This window comes from Schistocerca americana, chromosome 5 (genome assembly GCF_021461395.2).
Source record: "Schistocerca americana isolate TAMUIC-IGC-003095 chromosome 5, iqSchAmer2.1, whole genome shotgun sequence".
Taxonomy (NCBI): domain Eukaryota; kingdom Metazoa; phylum Arthropoda; class Insecta; order Orthoptera; family Acrididae; genus Schistocerca; species Schistocerca americana.
In genome coordinates this window covers 472,139,834-472,166,266 of record NC_060123.1, presented here as the reverse complement: position 1 = coordinate 472,166,266, position 26,433 = coordinate 472,139,834, and the positions used below count along the sequence as shown (strand labels likewise).

The 26,433-nt window shown below is 46.5% G+C and overlaps 1 protein-coding gene across 1 annotated transcript in view; it reads right to left on the bottom strand.

Annotated features, from left to right (window-relative positions):
* LOC124615466 (pre-mRNA-splicing factor ATP-dependent RNA helicase DHX16) overlaps window positions 1-26,433 on the bottom strand; it is a 136,392-nt gene that overhangs the window by 63,589 nt on the left and 46,370 nt on the right. Inside the window, exon 8 of the mRNA XM_047143376.1 lies at window positions 8,317-8,432. Within this exon, the coding sequence (XP_046999332.1) occupies window positions 8,317-8,432 (116 nt within the window). The remainder of the gene's footprint in view (window positions 1-8,316; window positions 8,433-26,433) is intronic.

The following is a 26,433-nucleotide window of genomic DNA, read 5'->3' as shown; positions in this document are numbered from 1 at the left end:
AAATATTAATGATGATTAAATCAGTAGCTAAGTCATAAATTTATTATATATTTTGAAGGCATAATACCTAAATACATATTTGTTGTTTATGGAGACTTATCTTTTTCTACAATACATGTCTAATCTCACTGTGTAGCACATAATACAACAGCAGTATCAAACTGCAACCCATGGAATTAAAAATAATGCAAATAGATTAGAAGCATAATGCCTGTTAACACACTTCCACAAAAAAGGTGGAAAATGTCATTTGGAAAGTCCATGCACTTACAGAATGGAGTCATAGGCAACATGTGCATTCTTATTTTTGTGCTCATGATAATGCCGACAACTGTCATTATTCTGGAATATGAAAACTCGGATGTGAGAAGCCTTAGTGACAACATATTCTTGAAAAAATTAGCATTACCCAAAGGTCCCAAAATCAAAGTCAGTTTGAACCTTTAGGCAACATTTTCAAAAGTTCTCTCTGAAACTTCGATAAGTTGCAGGTAGTTTCAAATAGTGGATAAATTAGTTGGTTGGTTTGTGGGATTAAAGGGACCAGACTGCAACGGTCATCAGTCCCTTGTTCCAAAACTCAAAAACTACCACACAGAGTAAAAAACGGATAATAGAGACAACAGACAACACAGGACAAGGAAAACTCAGACAAAGAACAGACACAAGAAATTAAAATTACACTGAGTGTGGCAGTGGTTGGCCGACCATAGAATAAAAAAGGAAAAGCCAACCACCGAGAACACATTAAAAACTCAGTTTAAAACCGTAGGCCAAAGGCCAGAATCAACACAAAACAATAAAATAAAACATAAACACTCATATTAAATGATAAAAAACCCCTGCCCGAATAAAACGTAAAACTAAGCCAGCCATAGCAGGGTCATCAGTTAAAAGGGCAGGGAGCGTATCAGGCAGTGCAAATGTCCGCCTGACCACAGCTAAAAGGGGGCAGGCCAACAAAATGTGGGCCACTGTCAAAGCCGCCCCACAGCAACACAGAGGAGGGTCCTCCCGACGCAGCAAGTAACTGTGTGTCAGCCGGGAGTGGCCAATGTGGAGCCGACAAAGGACGACTGAGTCCCTGCGGTTGGTGTGCGTGGATGACCGCCATACAGTCGTCGTCTCCTTAATGGCACGGAGTTTATTGGGCGTGATCCGATCGCGCCATTCAGCGTCCCAAATCAGTCTCTGGGAGGCCAACATCCAGAGATGGTTGCCTGGTGGTCTCTTTCGCCAGGCGGTCAACATGTTCATTGCCCGGGATTCCGTCATGACTGGGGCTTCACACAAAGACCACAGACGGTCGCAACGGGCAAGAGTACGCAGGGACTCCTGGATAGCTATCACCAGACGAGAACGAGGGAAATACTGGTCGAGAGCTCGTAAACCGCTCAGGGAATCGCTACAGATCACGAAGGACTCACCTGAGCAGGAGCGGATATACTCTAGGGCTCGAAAGATGGCGACCAGCTCAGCAGTGTAAACGCTGCAGCCAGCCGGCAAGGAACGTTGTTCGGAATGGTCCCCTAGAGTTAGCGCATAACCGACACGACCAGCAACCATCAAACCATCAGTGTAAACAATGTCAGAGCCCTGATACGTGGCCAGGATGGAATAAAAGCGGCGGCGGAATGCCTCTGGAGGGACTGAGTCCTTCGGGCCCTGTGCCAAGTCGAGCCGAAGGCAAGGGCGAGGAACTCACCATGGGGGTGTACGCAAAGTGACCCCGAAAAGGAGGTGGAACAGTGAAAGCCCTAAGCCCGGAGAGAAGCTCTTTGACGCGGACCGTGATCGTACAACCTGACCGGGGCCAACGTTCTGGCAGATGGACGAGCGATCGCGGGAACAGGAAACGATAGTTTGGATGCCTGGGCAAGCTAAAAACATGGGCAGCATAAGCGGCCAGTAAATTTTGGCGCCTGAACCACAATGGAGGGATACCTGCCTCCTCAACTATGCTGTCCACTGGGCTGGTCCGGAAAGCACTAGTGGCAAGGCGTATTCCGCTGTGTAGGAATGGGTCCAGTACCCGCAGCGCAGATAGGGATGCTGAGCCATAAGCCAGGCTCCCATAATCCAGATGAGACTGGATTAACGCCTGGTAGAGCCGTAACAGGGTAGATCGGTCGGCGCCCCATCGGGTGTGGCTCAAGCATCTCAGAGCATTTAGATGCCGCCAACAGGCCTGTTTAAGCTGACGAATATGAGGCAGCCAAGTCAGCCGGGCATCAAAAACTACAACCAAAAACCTGTGGGTCTCCACCACAGCAAGGGGTTCGTTGGCAAGATAAAGCCACGGCTCAGGATGGACTGTTCGGCACTGGCAGAAATGCATAACGTGGGTCTTGGCAGCCGAAAACTGAAAACCATGCGCTACAGCCCAAGACTGCGCCATGCGGATAGCGCCCTGTGGCTGACATTCAACAGCTGCAATGCCAGTAGAGCGGTAGTAAAGGCAGAAGTCGTCAGCATACAGGGAAGCGGAGACAGAATTTCCCACCGCCGCAGCGAGCCCGTTTATTGCGATTAAAAACAGGCAGACACTGAGGACAGATCCCTGTGGTACTCCGTTCTCCTGGACTCGGGAGGAACTATGGGAGGCCGCGACTTGCACGCGCAAGGTACGATACGGCAAAAAATTTCGGATAAAGATCGGCAGAGGGCCCCGAAGACCCCATCCATGAAGCGTAGAAAGTATGTGATGACGCCATGTCATATCGTACGCCTTCCGCATGTCGAAAAAGACAGCGACCAGGTGCTGACGGCGGGCAAAGGCAGTACGGATGGCCGATTCCAGACTCACCAGATTGTCGGTGGCGGAGCGGCCTTTACGGAACCCACCCTGAGACGGAGCCAGGCCCCGAGAGTCCAGTACCCAATTCAAGCGCCGGCTCACCATCTGTTCGAGAAGTTTGCAAAGAACGTTGGTGAGGCTAATGGGGCGGTAGCTGTCCACCTCCAAAGGGCTCTTGGCCGGTTTCAAAACGGGGATGACAATGCTTTCCCGCCACTGCAACGGAAACTCACCCTCGACCCAGAGACGGTTGTAAAGGTCGAGGAGGCGTCGCTTGCAGTCCACTGAAAGGTGTTGCAGCATCTGACAGTGGATGCGATCTGGCCCAGGAGCGGTATCAGGGCAAGCGGCAAGGGCACTGTGAAATTCCCACTCACTAAATGGAGCATTGTAGGATTCGGAATGATGGGTGCGAAAAGAAAGGCTCCGACGTTCCATCCGCTCTTTAATGGAGCGGAAGGCCAGGGGGTAATTGGAAGAAGCGGAACTCAGAGCAAAATGCTCTGCCAAGCGGTTGGCAATTTCGTTGGAGTCTGTACAAACTGCTCCATTCAGTGAGAGCGCAGGGACGCTGACAGGGGTCCGATAGCCATAGAGGCATCGGATCTTGGCCCAGACCTGCAATGGAGAGACATGGAGGCCAATGGTGGACACATGTCGCTCCCAGCACTCCTACTTGCATAGGCGGATAAGGCGGCGGACACGCAGACGTTTGACGGTAATGAGGTGTTCAATGCAGGGATGTCGCTTGTGACGCTGGAGCGCCCACCGGTGATCTTTAATCGCTTCAGCGATCTCAGGCGACCACCAAGGCACAGTCCGCCGCCGAGGGGACCCAGAAGAACTGGGAATGGAAGATTCGGCGGCAGTAACGATGCCCGTGTTGACCGATTGAACCACCGCATCAATGCCATCATTAGAGAGAGGCTCAATAGCGGCAATGGAGGAAAACAAGTCCCAGTCAGCCTTATTCATGGCCCACCTACAAGGCCGCCCAGAAGACTGACGCTGTGGCAGTGACAGAAAGATCGGAAAGTGGTCACTACCACACAGGTTGTCATGCACTCTCCATTGGACGGATGGTAAGAGGCTAGGGCTGCAGATCGAAAGGTCAACGGCGGAGTATGTGCCATGCGCCACACTGAAGTGTGTGAAGGAACCATCATTTAACAGCGAAAGATCGAGCTGTGCCAATAAATGCTCAATGGTGGCACCTCGACCTGTCGCCACTGACCCACCCGACAGAGGGTTATGCGCGTTGAAGTCGCCCAGTAATAAGAAAGGTGGCGACAATTGGGCTATCAGCGCAGCCAGGACATGCTGCGCGACATCACCATCCGGTGGAAGGTAAAGACTGCAGACGGTAACAGCCTGTGGCGTCCACACCCGAACAGCGACAGCCTCTAAAGCTGTTTGTAGAGGGATAGACTCGCTGTGAAGAGAGCTAAGGACATATATGCAGACGCCACCAGACACCCTTTCATAAGCTGCCCGGTTCTTATAATAACCCCGATAGCCATGGAGAGCGGGGGTTCGCATTGCTGGAAACCAAGTTTGCTGAAGAGCAATGCAGAAGAAAGGGTGAAGGCTGATAAGTTGTCGGAGCTCAGGTAGATGGTGGAAGAAACCGCTGCAGTTCCACTGGAGGATGGAATTGTCCATGGCTGAGAAAGGCGTGACGGGACTGGGAAGGCAGATTACGCTTCTGGTTCACCTGCTGCCTCCGATGGAGCAGCCGTGCAAGTGCTATCCATTGCGACTGAGGGACCGGCGAGACTGAGGTCCTCAGCAGACGCAAGAATCTCCACCGCATCCTCAGACGCAGAGCTTGTAGGTAGCGGTGGAGTAGGTGCCACCGCAGGTGCCTTGGTCTTACGGGTCTTCAATGTCATTTTCTCTCACTGTTCCTTTGGTTGTCGTTGTTGCGAAGTTCGACGACCAGCGACCTGTGGCTTCTTCAGCCACTGGTTGGTGTCTGCTGTGCCGCTGGTAGGAACCTGGGAAGGGAGTGACCCAAGGGATCCCTTCCGAGCGAGAGAAGCCGAAGAAGACTTACTCTTCTCCGGCTTAGAAGTGGGGACTGGTGTCCCCGGTGGTTTAGTGGGTGCTGCTCCCGAGGTAGATGGTGTGGGAGCAACAGTGAGAGAAGGGGCCCCCATCGTCAAGGGGGCAGGTGAGGTCCTCTGACTCTGAGAGCTGACTGTTTGTGGTGCAGCTAAAGGAGCTGGACCAGGAGTGACAGTTGAGGCATAAGATGCCATCATGCGCCCTGGATGTAGCCGTTCAAATTTCCGCTTAGCCTCAGTGTAAGTCAGTCGGTCCAGGGTCTTATATTCCATGATTTTGCGTTCTTTCTGTAAGATCCTGCAGTCTGGCGAGCAAGGTGAATGAGGCTCTCCACAGTTGACACAGATGGGAGGCGGAGCACATGGAGTATCGGGATGAGATGGGCGTCCGCAATCTCGACATGTGAGGCTGGAAGTGCAGCGGGAAGACATATGGCTGAACTTCCAGCACTTAAAGCACCACATCGGGGGAGGGATAGAGGGCTTGACGTCAAAACGGTAGACCATCACCTTGACCTTCTCCAGTAATGTATCACCCTCGAAGGCCAAGATGAAGGCACCGGTAGCAACCTGATTGTCCCTCGGACCCCGATGAACGCGCCGGACAAAATGAACACCTCTACGCTCTAAGTTGGTGCGCAGCTCGTCATCAGACTGAAAAAGTAGGTCCCTGTGGAAAATAACACCCTGGACCATATTTAAACTCTTATGTGGTGTGATGGTAACGTTAACATCCCCCAACTTGTCACAAGCAAGTAACCTGCATGACTGGGCGGAGGATGCCGTTTTTATCAAAACTGACCCAGAGCGCATTTTGGACAAGCCCTCCACCTCCCCAAACTTGTCCTGTAAATGCCCTACAAAGAACTGAGGCTTCACGGAGACAAAGGATTCCCCATCAGCTCTGGTACAGATGAGATACCGGGGCGAATACGTGTCACTGTCATTCATTGCCTTTCGTTCCTCCCATGGTGTGGCCAGGGATGGGAACGATTTGGGGTCATAAAAGTTACCTTTAAAATGAGCCCTCGAACGCTTAGAGACTGCTGGTGGCTGGCCACCAGCAAGAGATGATGTGCCACGCTTCATTGCATGTCATCCACCCTGATGCCACCTACTCCGACCAAGGGCCCTCCCCATGGGCGCCACCCAGCCACAGCAAGTGCCACCTGGCAGGATGGCCATTGCTGGGAGTCCTGATGCCCCAGGGAGATGAGCATCTACTCCTTGGCACACATGGGGAGTAAACGGCGCAGGCATCAGTAGAGCGATCCCTGTGTTGTCAGGGGGCTACAACCAACAGGGTACATGGCGGCCCCACCACAATGGACTGGCTACTGTGCTGAATCTTAGGTGCAAAAATGTATGAGGTCGTTGTCGCAGCGAAAAGCAACACTGCACAGTGCAGCGTGGAAATCGCACCCATGGACGTACCCTCGCCCAAGAGATGGAAAACGAGCTGGACACCACTGCAACAATGAGAAAGCCGGCTAAAGGTCTCAATGCACGACAGATACAGTGCACCATGTAAGGCGCCCTTCCCCAATTGGCTCGCTCTTCGGAACAATTTAGAAAGATGGAGGTCAAAACCGAGAGGGGACCATCACATAAGGCCGAAACATTTGAGACTCCTTTTAGTCGCCTCTTGTGACAGGCAGGAATACCGCACCACGGGCCTATTCTAACCCCCGAACCCGCAGGGGGGAGTGGATAAATTAATAAGAGAATTACCCAACTGCTTATTTTAAAACTGTTACTGTCAATAAAAATGTCCAAAGATAAAAATACTAATTCCTTGTAGTACTTTATTACTTCTTATGTCCTGGAACGGGCTATAAATTCTAAAAATGCTCCAGTTACGTAAAAGAAATGCATGTTCAGTACCCTGTTTTCATTATAATCTATTTCTCATCTATCAATCTGTTACATATGGCTACCACTGCCTACAAAAAAACTGAGTTAGTTCAATTTCAACATTCAACTGCCAGTACATCATCACAACTACAATGAAAATTATTTTGAATGAAACCTGTCTGTGGTATCGGGACATATCTGGCCCTTTCTGTGTGCAATGCTCTTACCGTCATAGCCATGTCTCATGGCCTGACTCAAAGTTTCATTACCCAAATATGTCACTGTTACTCTTACACAGAATTAGGGATCTTCAACCCATAAGGTACCTAGTCTATGGAATTCATGAAGTAGGAGACTGACTGAAGGCTAGAAGTGGCCTTACAGGTATGCTTGGATGGCACAATAGTAAAAAAAAATTGCCCACAAAACATGAAGTTACTAGTATATCTGCCAGTCTGAAACACAGTTTTCATCTGTCACAACAGTTACTACTATTAGGCTGCTCGTTGTTTTCTTTTCTCATTTTGAAACAAGTGAAGTGACTAATCCTGGTCCACTGTGGATTTTAATTACAACCCTTACAAGAACAGAAGAGATCGGCGATCCCTGTGTCAATTTGTCAGTTCTGGAAAGGGTTGCTGCCCTGCAAAAGGGAGGTGGGGCTTGTTTCCGAGTGCCGCTCCTCTCCCATCCTGTAGTCAAAATTCTAATTTGTTCAAGTTCGTGGTCATCTGCCATTATAGCCTATAGTGCCCACACTCAGTGCTACAGTGACTGGGGGGGGGGGGGGGGGGGGGGGGAATCTGTAACATTTCTCAAGATTCTTCCCCTAATGTTATAGATTTAATGCACGTTCAGTTCTACTTCTATGGTGGTAACTGCCTTGCCAGTTCTATTTGTAGCTTTCATGGGTTGCACAGATATGAATGCCCACGAATGACTGAAATTAACAGTCTGCATATTTTTTAATCCTTGAATTGAGCATGAAAAGACAAATAATGCCTAGAAACAATTTAAATCAAAAATGAAGTTCACTGGTGGTAATACGCTCTTACTTTTCAACAGAAAAATTATTTTTGAAAGCTCAAAAACAGCCAAAAGAAGAAAACAAAGCCCATTTCAGAAAAAAAAAAAAAACGTGGTGAAGTTTTTGCACAGGTAAATATTCCAGTCACAAAATTGCCAATCAGCAATTTTTTTTAACAGTCAATTTCAAACAACTAAGGCTTTGTTTGTCTTCTCTTTTAAATATGCATGTCTAATCATTCACAAAGAAATAAATAAATAAATAAGTAAATAAATAAATAAAAAGGCACAAATTTTTACAAAAATAATGTGACTTTTGCAAAAAATAGATGCAAACTTTGCCAAAAATAGATGCTACATTTTCTTGTCCCTAGCCATACGTAATGCCTCATATGATGATGTGTATTTGAAAATTAAGTTACATATTTCCGAACCATCTTCTCTAAGAAATGAGTAAATCAAGCTGCTGCTGGAAAAAATATTCTCCATTTTCAACGTTCTTCAACTGTGGATCCAATATCCGAACTTCATCACGATGTAGAAACTAAATCATATTTACAATGAACATCCTACCTGTAACTTAAAAGATCAGGTTCAGACAAGAATTCTCTGTGCAGGGTTCCATCTGTCATGTACTTGATAATCGTTCGTTCTGAAGTACAATCTTCAAATCTGATACTATATCCAACCTGAAACAAAAAATGGGCAGTGTATCATGGTCCCAATTATTTCAATTTTTCAGTATATAATTCATAGTTACAAACATTATACAATTTGAACATATGTACTAGAGGACTTTGCTATGGCTATCAACAATTCCATGACACCAACAGTATCATGCGCAAAAGATATGACCACTATTGAGCATTTCAGATGAAATCCGAAGCTTAAGAACCACAGTGGAAGCACTGGCAGCACAGATGCCCACACAACAGCAATGACAAGACACTAATAGTTGAATTCAGGACCAACAGAAGAGCTCCCACAGAGTACACAGGGAATCAAAACTGTATGCACCACTAATAAACACAGCAGCGTTACAACACAGAAGAATTCTGAGGACTGTGCAAGCAATCCACCAAGTGATTTGCAGGTACAGGTTCACTGCAATAGCATCAAGTGCAATTCAGTGCATGATATCCATACAACACTCAGACAATCCAACCCACTATGTACACACAGAACTGCACCTGAATGCTCAACAGAGCCAAAAGCAATTTAGCAAGGAAATACTGCACACTGGAATCGTTCACCAGACTGACAGCCAATGGTCTCTGCCCCTATATCTTGTCCAGGAGAAAGATGGCTTATGGAGGCCATGTGGTGATTACTGGGTGTTAAATGGAAGAACAATACCAGACCGGTGTCTGGTCCCCAACAAGAGAACTTCACATATGCGCTAGCTGGCACATAGCTTTTTAGCAATCTCAACTGTGCAAAAGCAAGTAACAAATACAAGTAGTGACAAGTGACATTTGGGAAGACTAGTGATCACATCTTTTGGTTTATCTGAATTTTTATTCATGTCTTTTTGCCTCAAAAACTCTGTTAGGGCATGGCAATGTCATGTGGATGAGGTACTTTCATTTTGTTTCACTTACGTGGATGAGATCTTGGTGTTCTCGTCTGGTGTGCAAGTGCATGAACATTGGTGTAATTTAGACCAATGGGCATTTGGCCATGGAGCGGTATTAAAAGAAAACAAAAGCATCACAGGGAAGACTCAAGTCACCTTCCTGGATCATACTGTTTCGACTGATAGCATTTGATCGTTGGCGCAGAAGATTACAAAGCTACAATCTTTGCCAAAGCAGGCAGATTACCAGCAATTGAGATTACTGTTGGGTATGGTAAATTTCTATCACTGTCATCTCCTAGCAAAGATGGCTTTACACACACCACTTGTGGATGCACTTGTGGGCAGTGACATCACTGGAAGCAGACATGTTAAGTGGAGATTCCAAAGGGACAAGGCGTTCCGCAACCTCCAGGTGGTATCTCACACATGCCTGGCTATAGTGGTTGATGTAAGTCAGTTGGCAGTCAGAGCAGTACTCCATAAACAAGTACACCAACACTGGCAGCCACTAAAGTTTTTCTCTAAAAAGTTGCACCCAGTCCAACAGAAGCAGAGTGCATACGATAGAGAGCTGTTAGCAATTTACGAGACAATTCAGATACTTCTGACCTCAAATGGAAGCTTCACCACTGACTATTTTTACATATCAAAAACCCATTACTTCGGTTTTGTATGTCCGTCCTTTTAAGCAGGAGGTCTCTGGGATGACTGCCATTTAATATTGTGACAAATAAATAAAAACACCTACAGCTGTCCTTATCATTTTATTTTATTTTGTCGCTACAGTTTCCATGCTTCAGTGCATCATCTTCAGGCTGTTTATGATGTGATACAGGTTGATATGATCTCCATGCATAACACATCAGTTGCCAGCATTACTTATCTGCATATCCAGTAATCCTGGCAACTGATGTGATGTGTTAAGTGCTACCCAGCGATAAATAAAAAGCTCTTCCATTCCTACAGAAGATAAAAGATACCTTTGCAAAACTGAAGCTTACCCTCCTAGACTGTATGGGTTACCTAAGGTACACAAGCCCAATGTCCCATTGAGACCGACAGTAAGTGCCACTGGGGCTCCTACTCAAGAGCTGGCTAGATATATTGCTTCTTTGTTGCAACCGTATATAGGTAAAACTGACACGCATATTAAAAATTCCATGCATTTTATCGAAAAACTGAGGGAGATCACAGTTAGTCCAAGTGACATCCTTGTCAGTTTCGATGCAGTATCCCTGTTCACCATGGTCCCTGTTGACGAAGCTCTTTCTTACATAGCTGATATGTTTCCTGCTGATATAATAGCTTTGTTTCGACATTGTCTATCCTCGAATTATTTTGAATATAACAACGAGTTTTATGAACAAATTGATGGGGTGGCCATGGGTAGCACTCTAAGCCCTGCTATTGCTAATCTATTTATGGAATTTTTCGAACACCAGGTGCTGCAGTCGGCCAAAAAAAGCCCTTTAAAATGGTATCGATATGTGGATGACACCTTTGTGATATGGAATCATGCTGAAGAGGAACTGAGTGATTTTTTGGTGCACATAAACAGTTTCAATCCAAGGGTACAATTCACCATGGAGAAAGAGAATAATGGACAACTAAATTTTTTGGATGTATTGGTTATTAAACGGGCAGATGGGACTTTAGGGCACAAAATATATAGGAAAGACACACATACCGATGGTCACCTACATAAGAATTCGAATCATCATCCTAGGCAGAAGAGAGGAGTCATAAAAACTTTAGTGGACAGAGCTAATAACATCTGTGAGCCAATTTACTTGCAAGATGAATTAAACCATTTGCGAACAGCTTTCAAGAGAAATGGGTACACTGACAAGGAAATAGATCAAGCACTCCACCCTAGAAGAAAAGTGTCCGAAAATACACGACAACAACAACCGTCGGCTGGAAAAGTTTTTCTTCCATTTATTCATAACATTACGGACCGTATTGGTAAAGTTTTGGCCAAGTTTCAAGTGGAGACAATCTTTCGACCTACCAAGAAAATTAGCGAAACTTTAAGATCGGCAAAAGACGCACGACACCCCTTAGCTTCCCCAGGTGTGTATAAAATTCCGTGTAGCTGTGGCATGGTTTACATTGGAACAATTAAAAGGAGTGTTAATACCTGCCTAACGGAACACAAAAGGAACTGTAGATTGGGACAGATAGAGAAATCAGCTGTAGCGGAACATGTTTTCAAAGACGGAGATCACGAAATAAAATTTAGTGAGACAAACGTCATAGCTAGGACCTCACATTTTTATACTTGCATGTATAGAGAAGCTATAGAGATCTACAAGCACGGAAATAATTTTAATAAAAAAGAAGAAGGATTAAAACTAGACAAGATACGGCGTTCGACTTTGTACCAACGAAGTGACAATCGATTACCTGTAATCGAGAGAGATGGCACTAGCCAGAGATAGTTGGTTGGTTTGGGGGATTAAAGGGACCAGACTGCTATGGTCATCAGTCCCTTTTTCCAAAGACAAAGAACACCCACAGAGAATAAAAACAAGGAACAGAAGAGATCACAGACGAGACAGAACAAGAGATACTGAGACAAAGACAAGACAAAACAAACTAAAACCACACAGAGTGTGACGGTGGTTGGCCGACCATAGACATAAAAAAGGAAAGGCCAACTACTTAGAAACACATTAAAAAATCAGTGTAAAAGCATAGGCCAAAGGCCAGAATCAACACAAAACAATAAAATAAAACAGAAACACTCAGAGTAAATGATAAAATCCCCCTGCCCGAATAAAACGTAAAACTAAGTCAGCCATAGTGGAGTCGTCTGTTAAAAGGGCAGGGAGCGTAGCAGGCAGCGCAAATGTCTGCCGGACCACAGCTAAAAGGGGGCAGGCCAGCAAAATGTGGGCCACTGTCAAAGCTGCCCCACAGCGACATAGAGGAGGGTCCTCCCGGCGCAGTAAATAACTGTGTGTCAGCCGGGAGTGGCCAATGCGGAGCCGGCAAAGAACTACTGAGTCCCTGCGAGTGGCTCGCAGGGATGACCGCCACACAGCCGTCGTCTCCTTGATAGCACGGAGTTTATTGCGCATTGTCAGTTCGCGCCATTCATCGTCCCATAGCGCCAAGATTTTGCGGCGGAAGACTGCCCGCAAATCAGTCTCTGGGAGGCCAACGTCCAGAGATGGCTTGCTGGTGGCCTCTTTCGCCAGGCGGTCAACATGTTCGTTACCCGGGATACCGACATGACCGGGGGTCCACACAAAGACCACAGAGCGGCCGCAACAGGCGAGAGTATGCAGAGACTCGTGGATAGCCATCACCAGACGAGAACGAGGGAAACACTGGTCGAGAGCTCGTAAACCGCTCAGGGAATCGCTACAGATAACGAAGGACTCACCTGAGCAGGAGCGGATATACTCTAGGGCACGAAAGATGGCGATCAGTTCAGCAGTGTAAACGCTGCAGCCATCCGGCAAGGAACGTTGTTCGGAAAGGTCCCCTAGAGTGAGCGCATATCCGACACGACCAGCAACCATCGAACCGTCAGTGTAAACAACACCAGAGCCCTGATATGTGGCCAGGATGGAATAAAAGCGGCGCCGGAAGGCCTCTGGAGGGACTGAGTCCTTAGGGCCCTGTGCCAAGTCGAGCCGAAGGCTAGGGCGACGAACACACCATGGGGGTGTATGCAAAGTAGCCCGGAAAGGAGGTGGAACAGTGAAACCCTGGAGCCCAGAGAGAAGCTCGTTGACGCGGACCACTATGGTACAACCAGACCGGGGCCGACGTTCTGGCATACGGACGACCGACCGCGGGAACAGGAGGCGATAGTTTGGATGCCCGGGCGAGCTGAGAACATGGGCAGCATAAGTGGCCAGCAAACGTTGGCGTCGGAACCGCAGTGGAGGTACACCTGCCTCCACTAGTACGCTGTCCACAGGGCTGGTGCGGAAAGCACCAGTGGCAAGGCGTATCCCACTGTGGAGAATCGGGTCCAGCACCCGTAACGCAGATGGGGATGCTGAGCCATAAGCCAGGCTCCCATAATCCAGACGGGACTGGATTAACGCCTGGTAGAGCCGCAACAGTGTAGAGCGGTCGGCGCCCCAGCGGGTGTTGCTCAAGCATCTCAGAGCGTTTAGATGCCGCCAACACGTCTGTTTCAGCTGCCGGATATGAGGCAGCCAAGTCAACCGGGCATCGAAAACCACCCCCAAAAACCTGTGGGTCTCCACCACAGCAAGGAGTTCGTCGGCAAGATAAAGCCGCGGCTCAGGATGGACTGTTCGGCGCCGGCAGAAATGCATAACGCAGGTCTTGGCTGCCGAAAACTGAAAACCATGCGCTACAGCCCAAGACTGCGCCTTACGGATAGCGCCCTGTAGCTGACGTTCAACAGCTGCAATGCCAGTAGAGCTGTAATAAAGGCAGAAGTCGTCAGCATACAGGGAAGCGGAGACAGAATTTCCCACGGCCGCAGCAAGCCCGTTAATGGCTATTAAAAACAGACAGACACTTAAAACAGAGCCCTGTGGCACACCGTTCTCCTGGACGTGGGAGGAACTATACGAGGCCGCGACTTGCACGCGGAAGGTACGACACGACAGAAAATTGCGGATAAAAATCGGCAGAGGACCCCGAAGACCCCATCCATGAAGCGTAGAAAGAATGTGATGACGCCATGTCGTATCGTACGCCTTCCGCATGTCGAAAAAGACAGCGACCAGGTGCTGACGGCGGGCAAAAGCAGTACGGATGGCCGACTCCAGACTCACCAGATTGTCGGTGGCGGAGCGGCCTTTACGGAACCCACCCTGAGACGGAGCCAGAAGGCCCCGAGACGCCAGTACCCAATGCAAGCGCCGACTCACCATCCGTTCAAGCAACTTACACAGAACGTTGGTGAGGCTAATGGGACGGTAGCTGTCCACCTCCAGAGGGGTCTTCCCAGGTTTCAAAACGGGGATGACAATGCCTTCCCGCCATTGCGACGGAAACTCCCCCTCGACCCAAAGACGGTTGTAAAGATCGAGAAGGCGCTGCTGGCAATCCACTGAAAGGTGTTTCAGCATCTGACAGTGGATGCCATCAGGCCCAGGAGCGGTATCAGGGCAAGCAGCTAGGGCACTGCGAAATTCCCACTCACTGAATGGAGCATTGTAAGATTCCGGGTGGTTGGTGCGAAACGAAAGGCTCCGACGTTCCAGCCGCTCTTTAATGGAGCGGAAGGCCTGGGGGTAATTCGCAGAAGCGGAACTCGTAGCAAAATGCTCTGCTAAGCGATTTGCAATGACGTCGGAGTCGGTACAAACGGCTCCATTCAGTGAGAGCGCAGGGACGCTGGCAGGGGTCCGATAGCCGTAGACGCGTCGAATCTTGGCCCAGACCTGCGAGGGAGTAACATGGAGGCCAATGGTGGACACATACCGCTCCCAGCACTCCTTCTTGCCTTGGCGGATAAGGAGGCGGGCCCGCGCACGCAGCTGTTTGAAGGCGATAAGGTGCGCTAAGGAGGGATGTCGCTTGTGACGCTGGAGCGCCCGCCGGCGATCTTTAATCGCTTCAGCGATCTCAGGCGACCACCAAGGCACAGCCTTCCGCCGAGGGGACCCACAGGAATGGGGAATGGCAGATTCGGCGGCAGTAACGATGCCGGTGGTGACCGATTGAACCACCGCATCAATGGCATCGGTAGAGAGAGGCTCAAAAGCGGCAGTGGAGGAGAACAAATCCCAGTCAGCCTTATTCAGAGCCCATCTGCTAGGGCGCCCAGAAGAGTGGCGCTGTGGTAGTGACAAAAAGATCGGAAAGTGGTCACTACCACACAGGTCGTCATGCACACCCCATTGGACAGATGGTAAGAGGCTATGGCTACAGATTGAAAGGTCAATGGCGGAGTAGGTGCCATGCGCCACACTGAAGTGTGTGAAGGCACCTTCATTTAACAGCGAGAGATCGAGCTGCGACAATAAATGCTCAACGATGGCGCCTCGACCTGTTGCCACGGACCCACCCCACAGAGGGTTATGGGCGTTGAAGTCGCCCAATAGCAAGAAAGGTGGCGGCAATTGGGCGACCAGTGCAGCCAGGACATGCTGCGAGACATCACCATCCGGTGGAATGTAAAGACTGCAGACGGTAACAGCCTGTGGCGTCCACACGCGTACAGCGACAGCCTCTAAAGGCGTCTGGAGAGGGACAGACTCGCTGTGCAGAGTGTGAAGATCATATATGCAGACGCCACCAGACACCCTTTCATAAGCTGCTCGGTTCTTGTAATAACCCCGATAGCCACGGAGGGCGGGGGTTCGCATTGCTGGAAACCAAGTTTCCTGGAGAGCAATGCAGAAGAAAGGGTGAAGGCTGATAAGTTGGCGGAGCTCAGCTAGATGGTGGAAGAAACCGCTGCAGTTCCACTGGAGGATGGTGTTGTCCATGGCTGGGAAAGGCGTGACGGGACTGGGAAGGCAGATTACGCCGCTGGGTCACCTGCTGCCTCCAAGTGAGCACCTGCGCCAGTGCTTTCCATGGCGCCGGAGGGACTGGCGAGATCGAGGTCCTCAGCGGACGCCAGGATCTCCACCTCGTCCTCAGACGCAGAGTTTGAGGGTGGCGGTGGGACAGGTGCCACCGCAATGTCAGGTTGCTTGGGAGCCTTTTTCTTCAACGGCTTCGCACGCTGTGCCTTGGGAGGGTCTGGCTGGGAGGGCCCCACTGGGTCAGTCTCAGGGACGGACGACGACCGTGAAGCCCTATGACCAGCGACCGGTTGTTGTTTCAAAACTTTTCGTGGGTCCGCTTTGACACTGGGCAAAGCCTGGGAAGGGAGGGCCCCAAGGGACCCCTTCCTGGCTGGAGTGGCCGAAGAAGCCCTACGCTTCTCCGGCTGGGAAGGGGGGGCGAATGTCCCCGATGGTTGGGGTGGTGTTGCTCCTGGAGTAGATGGAGCAACAGTGGGCGAAGTGCCCCCAACAATCAAGGGGGCCGGTGCATTGAGACATAGCTGAGAGGCAGCAGTACGTGACGACACGGGAGAGGATCGGACTGCTTGTGCAGCAGCGGCATAGGTGGATGTCATGGGCACGGGATGTAGCCGCTCATATTTCCGCCTTGCCTCGGTGTAGGTCAGGCGGTCCAGGGTCTTATATTCCATTATCTTCCTTTCCTTCTGGAAGATCCGACAGTCCGGTGAGCAGGGGGAATGGTGTTCTCCACAGTTAACACAAATGGGAGGTGGAGCACATGGAGTATCAGGATGCGAAGGACGTCCGCAATCCCGACACGTGATGCTGGAAGTACAGCGAGATGACATGTGCCCGAACTTCCAGCATTTAAAACACCGCATCGGAGGAGGGATATATGGTTTCACATCACAACGGTAAACCATCACCTTAACCTTTTCGGGTAAGACATCACCCTCAAAGGCCAAGATGAAGGCACCGGTGGCTATCTGATTATCCCTCGGACCCCGATGGACGCGCCGGACGAAGTGAACACCTCGTCGTTCGAGGTTGGCGCGTAATTCATCGTCGGACTGCAGAAGAAGATCCCTGTGGAATATAATACCCTGGACCATGTTGAGACTCTTATGCGGCGTGATGCTAACGGAAACATCCCCCAACTTGTCACAATTGAGCAACCTCCGTGACTGGGCAGAGGATGCCGTTTTGATGAGCACAGAACCAGAGCGCATCTTGGACAGGCCCTCCACCTCCCCGAACTTGTCCTCTAAATGCTCCACAAAAAACTGGGGCTTGGTCGACATGAAAGATTCTCCATCAACCCGCGTACACACGAGGTACCGGGGGGAATATTCTCCACTGCCTTCTTTAGCAAGTCGTTCCTCCCATGGAGTAGCTAGGGAGGGAAACGATCTCTGATCCAATTTCTTCACGTTGAGGTTAGACCTCGATCGCTTAGAGACTGCTGGTGGAGGCCCACCAGCGATAGATGATGTACCACGCTTCATTGCGGGTCATCCGCCCTGATGCCACCTACTCCGACCAAGGGCCCTCCCCACGGGCGCCACCCAGCCACAGCAAAGGCCACCTGGCAGGATGGCCATTGCCGGGAGTCCTGATGCCCCAGGGAGATGGGCATCTACTCCTTGGCATACGTGGGGAGTGAACGGCGCAGGCATCAGTAGAGCGATCCCTGTGTTGTCAGGGGGCTACAACCAAGAGGGTACATGGCGACCCCACCACAACGGACTGGCTACCGTGCTGGATCTTAGGTGCAAAAATGGCCAAGGTCGTCGTCACAGTTAAAAGAAACACTGCAGAGTGCAGCGTGGTAATCGCCCAAGAGATCGAAAACGAGCGGGACACCATTGCAACGACGAGAAAGACGGCTATAGGTCTAATTGCACGAAGGATACAGTGCACCATGTAAGGTGCCCTTCCCCAATTGGCTCGCTCTTCGGAATAATTTAGATACATGGAGGTCAAACCCGAGAGGGGACCATCACATAAGGCCGAAACGTTTGAGACTCCTTTTAGTCGCCTCTTACGACAGGCAGGAATACCGCGGGCCTATTCTTACCCCCGAACCCGCAGGGGGATAGCCAGAGATAGTTTTGAAGTCGAAAGCACGTGACGAGTGGTGGCGCCATCTAAGCACTCTATATAAGTGGGACCACCAGCGCCTAGCAGCCAGTCGCCGACTCACCTCAGAAGATGTGGCCCGCAGCCAGCAACGAAATGTCAGGAAGGAGGAGAAGTTTTATATATGGACCACGGCAATTCAGCCCAGAAGTTTTAATTAATGAAGACATTTGACACATAAAAGGAGCTGAAAACTTAGTGGTTGGCAATTTTTCTTGTATTTGTGACGTGACAGAGAGCTTGCTGTACAATAGGCCACGGGTCCACAGGGAGGGATGGAGGGAGGGAGGATCATCACTCACTGGACCACACTTATCGTCTCCAGTCAGTTATTGTCAAATTTCTGTGTTGTTTGGCCAACAGGGGGTGCGCTGCATTATTAGCTGCTTTTGTGAGGTAGCTGACTCTAAATGTCCATTTGTGGTGTCCCTTTCACAATTTTTCCTCAGGAACTGCTCAAGATGGACTAGCATTCACTGAGAGCAGAAAATCCTGTCATGTTTGAAACTGACTGTCACTGACAAAATGTGACCCCCCACCCCCCTGTACCTTTTGGTTACGATCTTTCTACAACCACTGTTCTTGCGCTGTTTTACACAGCTGCAATTGGTACATCAACTCTTGTGAAAATGGACAGTCTGTGAAGGTACAACAAATATGTTGTTGTTGTTGTCTTCAGTCCTGAGACTGGGTTGATGCAGCTCTCCATGCTACTCTATCCTGTGCAAGCTTCTTCATCTCCCAGTACTTACTGCAACCTACATCATTCTGAATCTGCTTAGTGTATTCATCTCTTGGTCTCCCTCTATGATTTTTACCCTCCATGCTGCCCTCCAATGCTAACTTTGTGATCCCTTGATGCCTCAGAACATGCCCTACCAATCGGGCCCTTCTTCTTGTCAAGTTGTCCCACAAACTCCTCTTCTCCCCCATTCTATTCAATACCTCCTCATTAGTTATGTGATCTACCCATCTAATCTTCAGCATTCTTTTGTAGCACCACATTTCGAAAGCTTCTATTCTCTTCTTGTCCAAACTATTTATCGTCCATGTTTCACTTCCATACATGGCTACACTCCATACAAATACTTTCAGAAATGACTTCCTGACACTTAAATCTATACTCGATGTTAACAAATTTCTCTTCTTCAGAAACGCTTTCCTTGCCATTGCCAGTCTACATTTTATATCCTCTCTACTTCGACCATCATCAGTTATTTTGCTCCCCAAATAGCAAAACTCCTTTACTACTTTAAGTGCCTCATTTCCTAATCTAATTCCCTCAGCATCAGCTGACTTAATTCGACTACATTCCATTATCCTCGTTTTGCATTTGTTGATGTTCATCTTATATCCTCCTTTCAAGACATTATCCATTCCATTCAACTGCTCTTCCAGGTCCTTTGCTGTCTCTGACAGAATTACAATGTCATCGGCAAACCTCAACGTTTTTATTTCTTCTCCATGGACTTTAATACCCATTCCGAATTTTTCTTTTGTTTCCTTTACTGCTTGCTCAATATACAAATTGAATAACATCGGGGATAGGCTACAACCCTGTCTCACTCCCTTCCCAACCGCTGCTTCCCTTTGATGCCCCTCGACTCTTACAACTGCCATCTGGTTTCTGTACAAATTCTAAATAGCCTTTCGCTTCCTGTATTTTACCCCTGCCACCTTTAGAATTTGAAAGAGAGTATTCCAGTCAACATTGTCAAAAGCTTTCTCCAAGTCCAAAAATGCTAGTAACGTAGGTTTGCCTTTCCTTAATCTATTTTCTAAGATAAGGCATAGGGTCAGTATTGCCTCACGTGTTCCAATATTTCTGCGGAATCCAAACTGATCTTCGCCAAGGTCGGCTTCTACCAGTTTTTCCATTCGTCTGTAAAGAATTCGCGTTAGTATTTTGCAGCTGTGACTCATTAAACTGATCATTCGGTAATTTACGCATCTGTCAACACCTGCTTTCTTTGGGATTGGAATTATTATATTCTTCTTGAAGTCTGAGGGTATTTTGCCTGTCTCATACATCTTGCTCACCAGATGGTAGAGTTTTGTCAGGACTGGCTCTCCCAAGGCCGTCAGTAGTTCCAATGGAATGTTGTCTACTCCCGGGGCCTTGTTTCGACTCAGGTCTTTCAGTGCTCTGTCAAACTCTTCACGCAGTATTGTATCTCCCATTTCATCTTCATCTACATCCTCTTCCATTTCCACAATATTGTCCTCACGTACATCACCCTTGTATAGACCCTCTATATACTCCTTCCACCTTTCTGCTTTCCCTTCTTTGCTTAGAACTGGGTTTCCATATGAGATCTTGATATTCATACAAGTGGCTCTCTTTTCTCCAAAGGTCTCTTTTATTTTCCTGTAGGCAGTATCTATCTTACCCCTAGTGAGATAAGCCTCTACATTCTTACATTTGTCCTCTAGCCATCCCTGCTTAGCCATTTTGCACTTCCTGTCGATCTCATTTTTGAGACATTTGTATTCCCTTTTGCCTGCTTCATTTACTGCGTTTTTATATTTTCTCCTTTCATCAATTAAATTCAATATTTCTTCTGTTACCCAAGGATTCCTACTAGCCCTCATCTTTTTACCTACTTGATCCTCTGCTGCCTTCACTATTTCATCCCTCAGAGCTACCCATTCTTCTTCTACTGTATTTCTTTCCCTCATTCCTGTCAATTGTTCCCTTATGTTCTCCCTGAAACTCTGTACAACCTCTGGTTTAGTCGGTTTATCCAGGTCCCATCTTCTTAAATTCCCACCTTTTTGCAGATTCTTCAGTTTTAAGATACAGTTCATAACCAACAGATTGTGGTCAGAGTCCACATCTGCCCCTGGAAATGTCTTACAATTTAAAACCTGGTTCCTAAATCTCTGTCTTACCAGTATATAATCTATCTGATACCTTCTAGTATCTCCAGGATTCTTCCATGTATAGAACCTTCTTTTATGATTCTTGAACCAAGTGTTAGCTATGATTAAGTTATGCTCTGTGCAAAATTCTACCAGACGGCTTCCTCTTTCATTTCTCTCCCCCCATCCATATTCACCCACTATGTTTTCTTCTCTCCCTTTTCCTACTCTCGAATTCCAGTCACCCATGACTACTAAATTTTCGTCTCCCTTTACTACCTGAATAATTTCTTTTATCTCATCATACATTTCATCAATTTCTTCATCATCTGCAGAGCTAGTTTGCATATAAACTTGTACTACTGTAGTAGGCATGGGCTTCGTGTCAATCTTGGCCACAATAATGCGTTCACTATGCTGTTTGTAGTAGCTTACCCCCACTCCTATTTTTTTATTCATTATTAAACCTACTCCTGCATTACCCCTATTTGATTTTGTATTTATAACCCTGTATTCACCTGACCAGAAGTCTTGTTCCTCCTGTCACTGACCTTCACTAATTCCCACTATATCTAACTTCAACCTATCCATTTCCCTTTTTAAATTTTCTAACCTACCTGCCTGATTAAGGGATCTGACATTCCACGCTCCGATCTGTAGAACGCCAGTTAACTTTCTCCTGATAACGACGTCCTCTTGAGTAGTCCCCGTCCCAGAGATCCGAACGGGGGAATATTTTACCTCCGGAATATTTTACCCAAGAGGACGCCATCATCATTTAACCATACAGTAAAGCTGCATGCCCTCGGGAAAAATTACAGCTGTAGTTTCCCCTTGCTTTCAGCCGTTCGCAGTACCAGCACAGCAAGGCCGTTTTGGTTAGTGTTGCAAGGCCAGATCAGTCAATCATCCAGACTGTTGCCCCTGCAACTACTGAAAAGGCTGCTGCCCCTCTTCAGGAACCACACGTTTGTCTGGCCTCTCAACAGATACCCCTCCGTTGTGGTTGGACCTACAGTATGGCCATCTGTATCACTGAGGCACGCAAGCCTCCCCACCAACGGCAAGGTCCATGGTTCATGGGGGTAGGACAACAAATAAGGAAATTTCATTCAAAGGCATGTCCAAACACAACTGCTGCTTTCTGCCATTCTATCACATCACTACGTCCACCCATCTTACTGTGCCGGTTCCACACACATGATTGAAAGTATATGGATATCTATTAGCGGACATTACCATGGGGTGTGTTTACCCTTCATCTTTATGGTGGCTTGTACTGTGCTAGGGACACTGAAGTGCCTGAATGTCTTCAGAGGAACAGCAGCTCATTCTTCCTCAAAAACGAAATGCAGAGAAGGCAGTGATGTTCAACACTGGAGTCGACTTTCTAACTGGAGTCGACTTTCTAACTAAAGTCAAAGGTGCTCCAATGGTTTCAGATCCGGGTAGGCCAGTCAGTTTCAGGTATGTTATTGTACACAAACCATTGCCTCTTATGACAAGATGAATTTTTATGTTGATATAACCAGTGTCTTCATAATGTTCCTCTGCTGTATATAGTACTCAATGCTATAAAATGTGTTCATATCCTTCCCCATATAACATTTCCTTAAGCACACTAAGGGGGCCACATCTTAACCATGAAAAATACCTCTATACAGTAACACCATCTACTTCACACATACAGATGCTACTTTATGACATGGTGCACTGTCATGCTGATACAAACAATCATCATCTCCAAACTGTTCCTCTGCTGTACGCAGAACACAACACTGTAAAATGTGTTCATAACTTGCATTTAGCATTTTATTGGATGCAATAAGTGGACCACAACTTAACAATGAAAAACACAACCTTATCCTAACACCACCTCCTCCGTACTTCACTGCTGACACTACACGTGATGGCAGCAATCTCCAGGCATTCGTGAAGTCCAAATCCTTCCATTGGATTACCACAGTGTATAGCATGATTAATCACTCCAAATCACTTGTTTCCAGTCATCCATTACCCAATGGCATTTCTCTTTATGTCACTTCAATCATTGCTTAGCACTGATTAACAGAAATGTATGGCTTATGAGGAACTGCTTCATCAATGTAACCCATTCTTTTTAACTCGATAGATCCAATCATTGTGCTAGTTTCGAACTCGCAAGTAATTCCTTCCACTGACTTTGTGTGATTTTTTTAATATCACCCTCTGCAATGACTGATGGTCTCTGTCTGCCAGTACATGAGGTCTGCCTCATCTTATTTTCATTGTTGTCATTCACCTATGTTTTCACTTCACAATCACATCACCAACAGTTGACTTGGGCAGCTTTGGAGGGGTTGAAATGTCCCTGATGGATCTGTTACTCTGGTGACATCCAATGACTACTTCATGTTCTATTTCACTGAGATCTCCAGAGCAATTTGTGCTACTGTTACTGTTTCTCAATTGACAACACAATAATCCCCAATTTCGTTTATACTGTTGGGTCCACCTCTCAGGACATCTAGTTGTCAACTCTGCATTCCATAGGGGTACACGGATACTTTGTACCAGACTGTGTACATGTTGCTTCACTGCCATGATTTATGTCGATGGTGGAGGGCCACATGACTGCCCGACATCAGTTCTACATCATCAACACTCCAAAGCGACCAATGTGCTTCTTTACGGGGATGACTAATCTTTTGTCCAGTGAGCTTAGATAAGGAGAAAATCACCACAGTGTCAGAATTGATGGATGGACATAATGTGTCTGCCTTGCAGTTGTAATGCACTCAGTTGTTGGCATGCCCTATAGTACACCGCAAGAAACTTTAATGCCTGTTATAACACACAATCCACACAGTCCCAGTTTTCATGATTTCCAGGGGTAGACATACCCCCTCATCTTGTTGCCCTCCTGAGTTAACCACAATTAATCTACAATCCCTTCCGTCCCCTAACTTCCTTCCTTCTTGGTGTCTGTTAGAATTTTGTATTATTAGATTTATTTATTGCTCTTCTATGTCCCTACTGTTCTCTTAATAGTTTTATAATTTTTCTCTCTCCTAATTATCTTTGACTATATGCATCCCTTCTAAGATCTCTGAACTGCAACTGGTACAATACTTATTGATGCACTACCTTTTATCTACTCTCTCTCACTAATACATCTTCCTTCATATCAACTTGTCTTCTATCTCATAAAACATTAGCTTGGGAAATTGCAGATTCTACAAGATAGAAGAGCTATTATCTGGCTGCATATTGGGAGGTGTTCCACCTAACAGTATGTTCTGGGCAGCATCTCTGTGGATTTAACAACTGTTTGAATGGAGGTTTCCTTTTTGTAAAATTAAACTGCATTAGTGCATCATTTTGCAGGCCTGCTTATGAGTGGATTAGATTACAAGATTTCTATGTTGCTATCAGAATTAAATTTCTTGTTTGCAAATGTACTGTTCTCTTTAAAGGACTTCCTTAACACATTGCTATTGGCTATTATCTTTGTTTGCAGTTTGTTCATCATTGTTGGGAGTGTGTAGTTTTTCTACAGAGTTTGTGGAAGACTGAGGAAAGGATATGTACCATTAGCAAACAGTAAATGGTTTAAAATGGGAAGTGAAGAAGAAGAAGAAGAAGAAGAAGAAGAAGATTTCTTTCTTTACTTACTCCCTCGTCAGTCACACAGGTACTTCACAACTTATTTGTTTTATTCTTCTGTTCCGCATTTTGACCCAGTTCTCCCCCCGTAAGATTTACTAACCTATGAGAAAATGTACATAATATTCCTACAACTGCTGTTTCTATTAGTATGCCTTTGTGCTTGCTTTGTATTTTAATGTACAGGCATAGTTTTTCATGGTACATCCTATACTGCATACAGACAAGCCAGATACAATGTCTCAGAATGATTGCTTTTTGAAACAAAGTGAGCTAATTTATCACTGCAGGGAACAAATTTTTTCCAACCTGTTTAGATTTCTGAATGATTCATCTAACCTTCAATTTGCACAATGCAGTACAAATTAAGTTACTCTTCTTACAAGTTTGACTGAGTCTCATGTTCTGTACCATCCCACAAAATCTCAGATGCAGCCTTATGAACCAGTTATATAAATGAAAGGGAAAGCTTGGTGCACTTGTGCTAAATTTTTTGTTGTGTATGTTATTCTCTTAAAATGTTGTTTTAAAGGTCTATCTGATGTGCAAGTATTTTGCTATGAATATTTTGTTTCATTCCTTAAGCATGAGAAACAATAGCTAATCCCAACACAAATCATGCAGAAAATTTTATATTTAAAGAGACAGCCACAAAAGACGTTAAAAAACAACGTAATGGCATGAAACTTCCTGATAGATTAAAACCTTGTGCAGAACCTGGACTAAAACCCAGAACCTTTGCAAAGTTTCTGGCTTTGAGCCCGAGTGTTCCACACAATTTTAATCCGCAGGAAATTTCAAATCAGCACACAATCCCCTGCGGAGTAAAAATTAATTCTGGAAAGATTATAGCATATTAATGTAGGCAATATCCTGTGTCTGGTAAAGGGAGCTATCATAAAACAGAGAAAATAAAAAGTAAAAATGAGATATTTCTTTCAACGTATACTGAAAACAAAATCACAGAAAAATATTAAAATCCACGTCAGAACATTATTAGAAACAAAATTTTTCTGATCTAAGGCACACTACACTATGTTAGAGGCAACAGGATGGCACTCAACAATAGAAATTATAAAGAGGAGATGGAATTAATCAAACAAATGGCCAGGTATAATAAGTGTATTACACCTGTACAATATACAACAGACAGTTTCAATTACAAATTTAAGACCTGATTACACAATGCAGACAATCTGAATAATAAACTGTTCCAGTGTAAAGTCAAGCATCGGCACGCCAGGCGGGAACGTTAGAGCAGAGAGGGCTGTGAGATGACGGCAGCCAATTGCATGCCGATCGAACCCACTCCAGGATGACAAAGTGATGGCAGCGCCCTCTACACGCATTGCCTGGCCATGGCCCAGTTTTCGCAGTTCTACATGTTCTACAGCAGTGAGTTCAAGAATAGCATCAACACTAGTCATTTTGCTTCTACTATGTAGCATTGTCTATACTGAAGAAATTTGTTATTTTGTCAGTCACCCTTTGCCTGCGACACATCTGTTTAACACAAAGTTAACTATTGCAATCATTTCCTTTTGCAATAAAAATTTATTGATATGATTTGCTTGAATTGTTATGTAGTGACCCAAGAAGCAGGTTTCCTAGACTCCCCATATTTGATGAGTACAACACAAACAACATACAAATATGGATAACAGTGCATACATACAAAAGTAAAGATCAAAGACTAGCACACAACCTAACATAAAGAGTTGTGTAGATTCAAATATAAACTGAACGTATGAGCAAGATACAAAACAAATAACACACTTCAACAGGTGAGCATGTAATAATTTAAAACAGCACAGTCATCACCACACAAATAAATGGTAATAATCAACAATCACTCATTAACATAAATGTTATTGCTAGCATATCAATACAAGAAGAATTATCATTTCAAAAGAAAAACATAGTTTACTATAAACAATTGGTAAATGAACCATTCTCACAGCTTTAACTGACTGAACACACACACACACACACACACACACACATGCA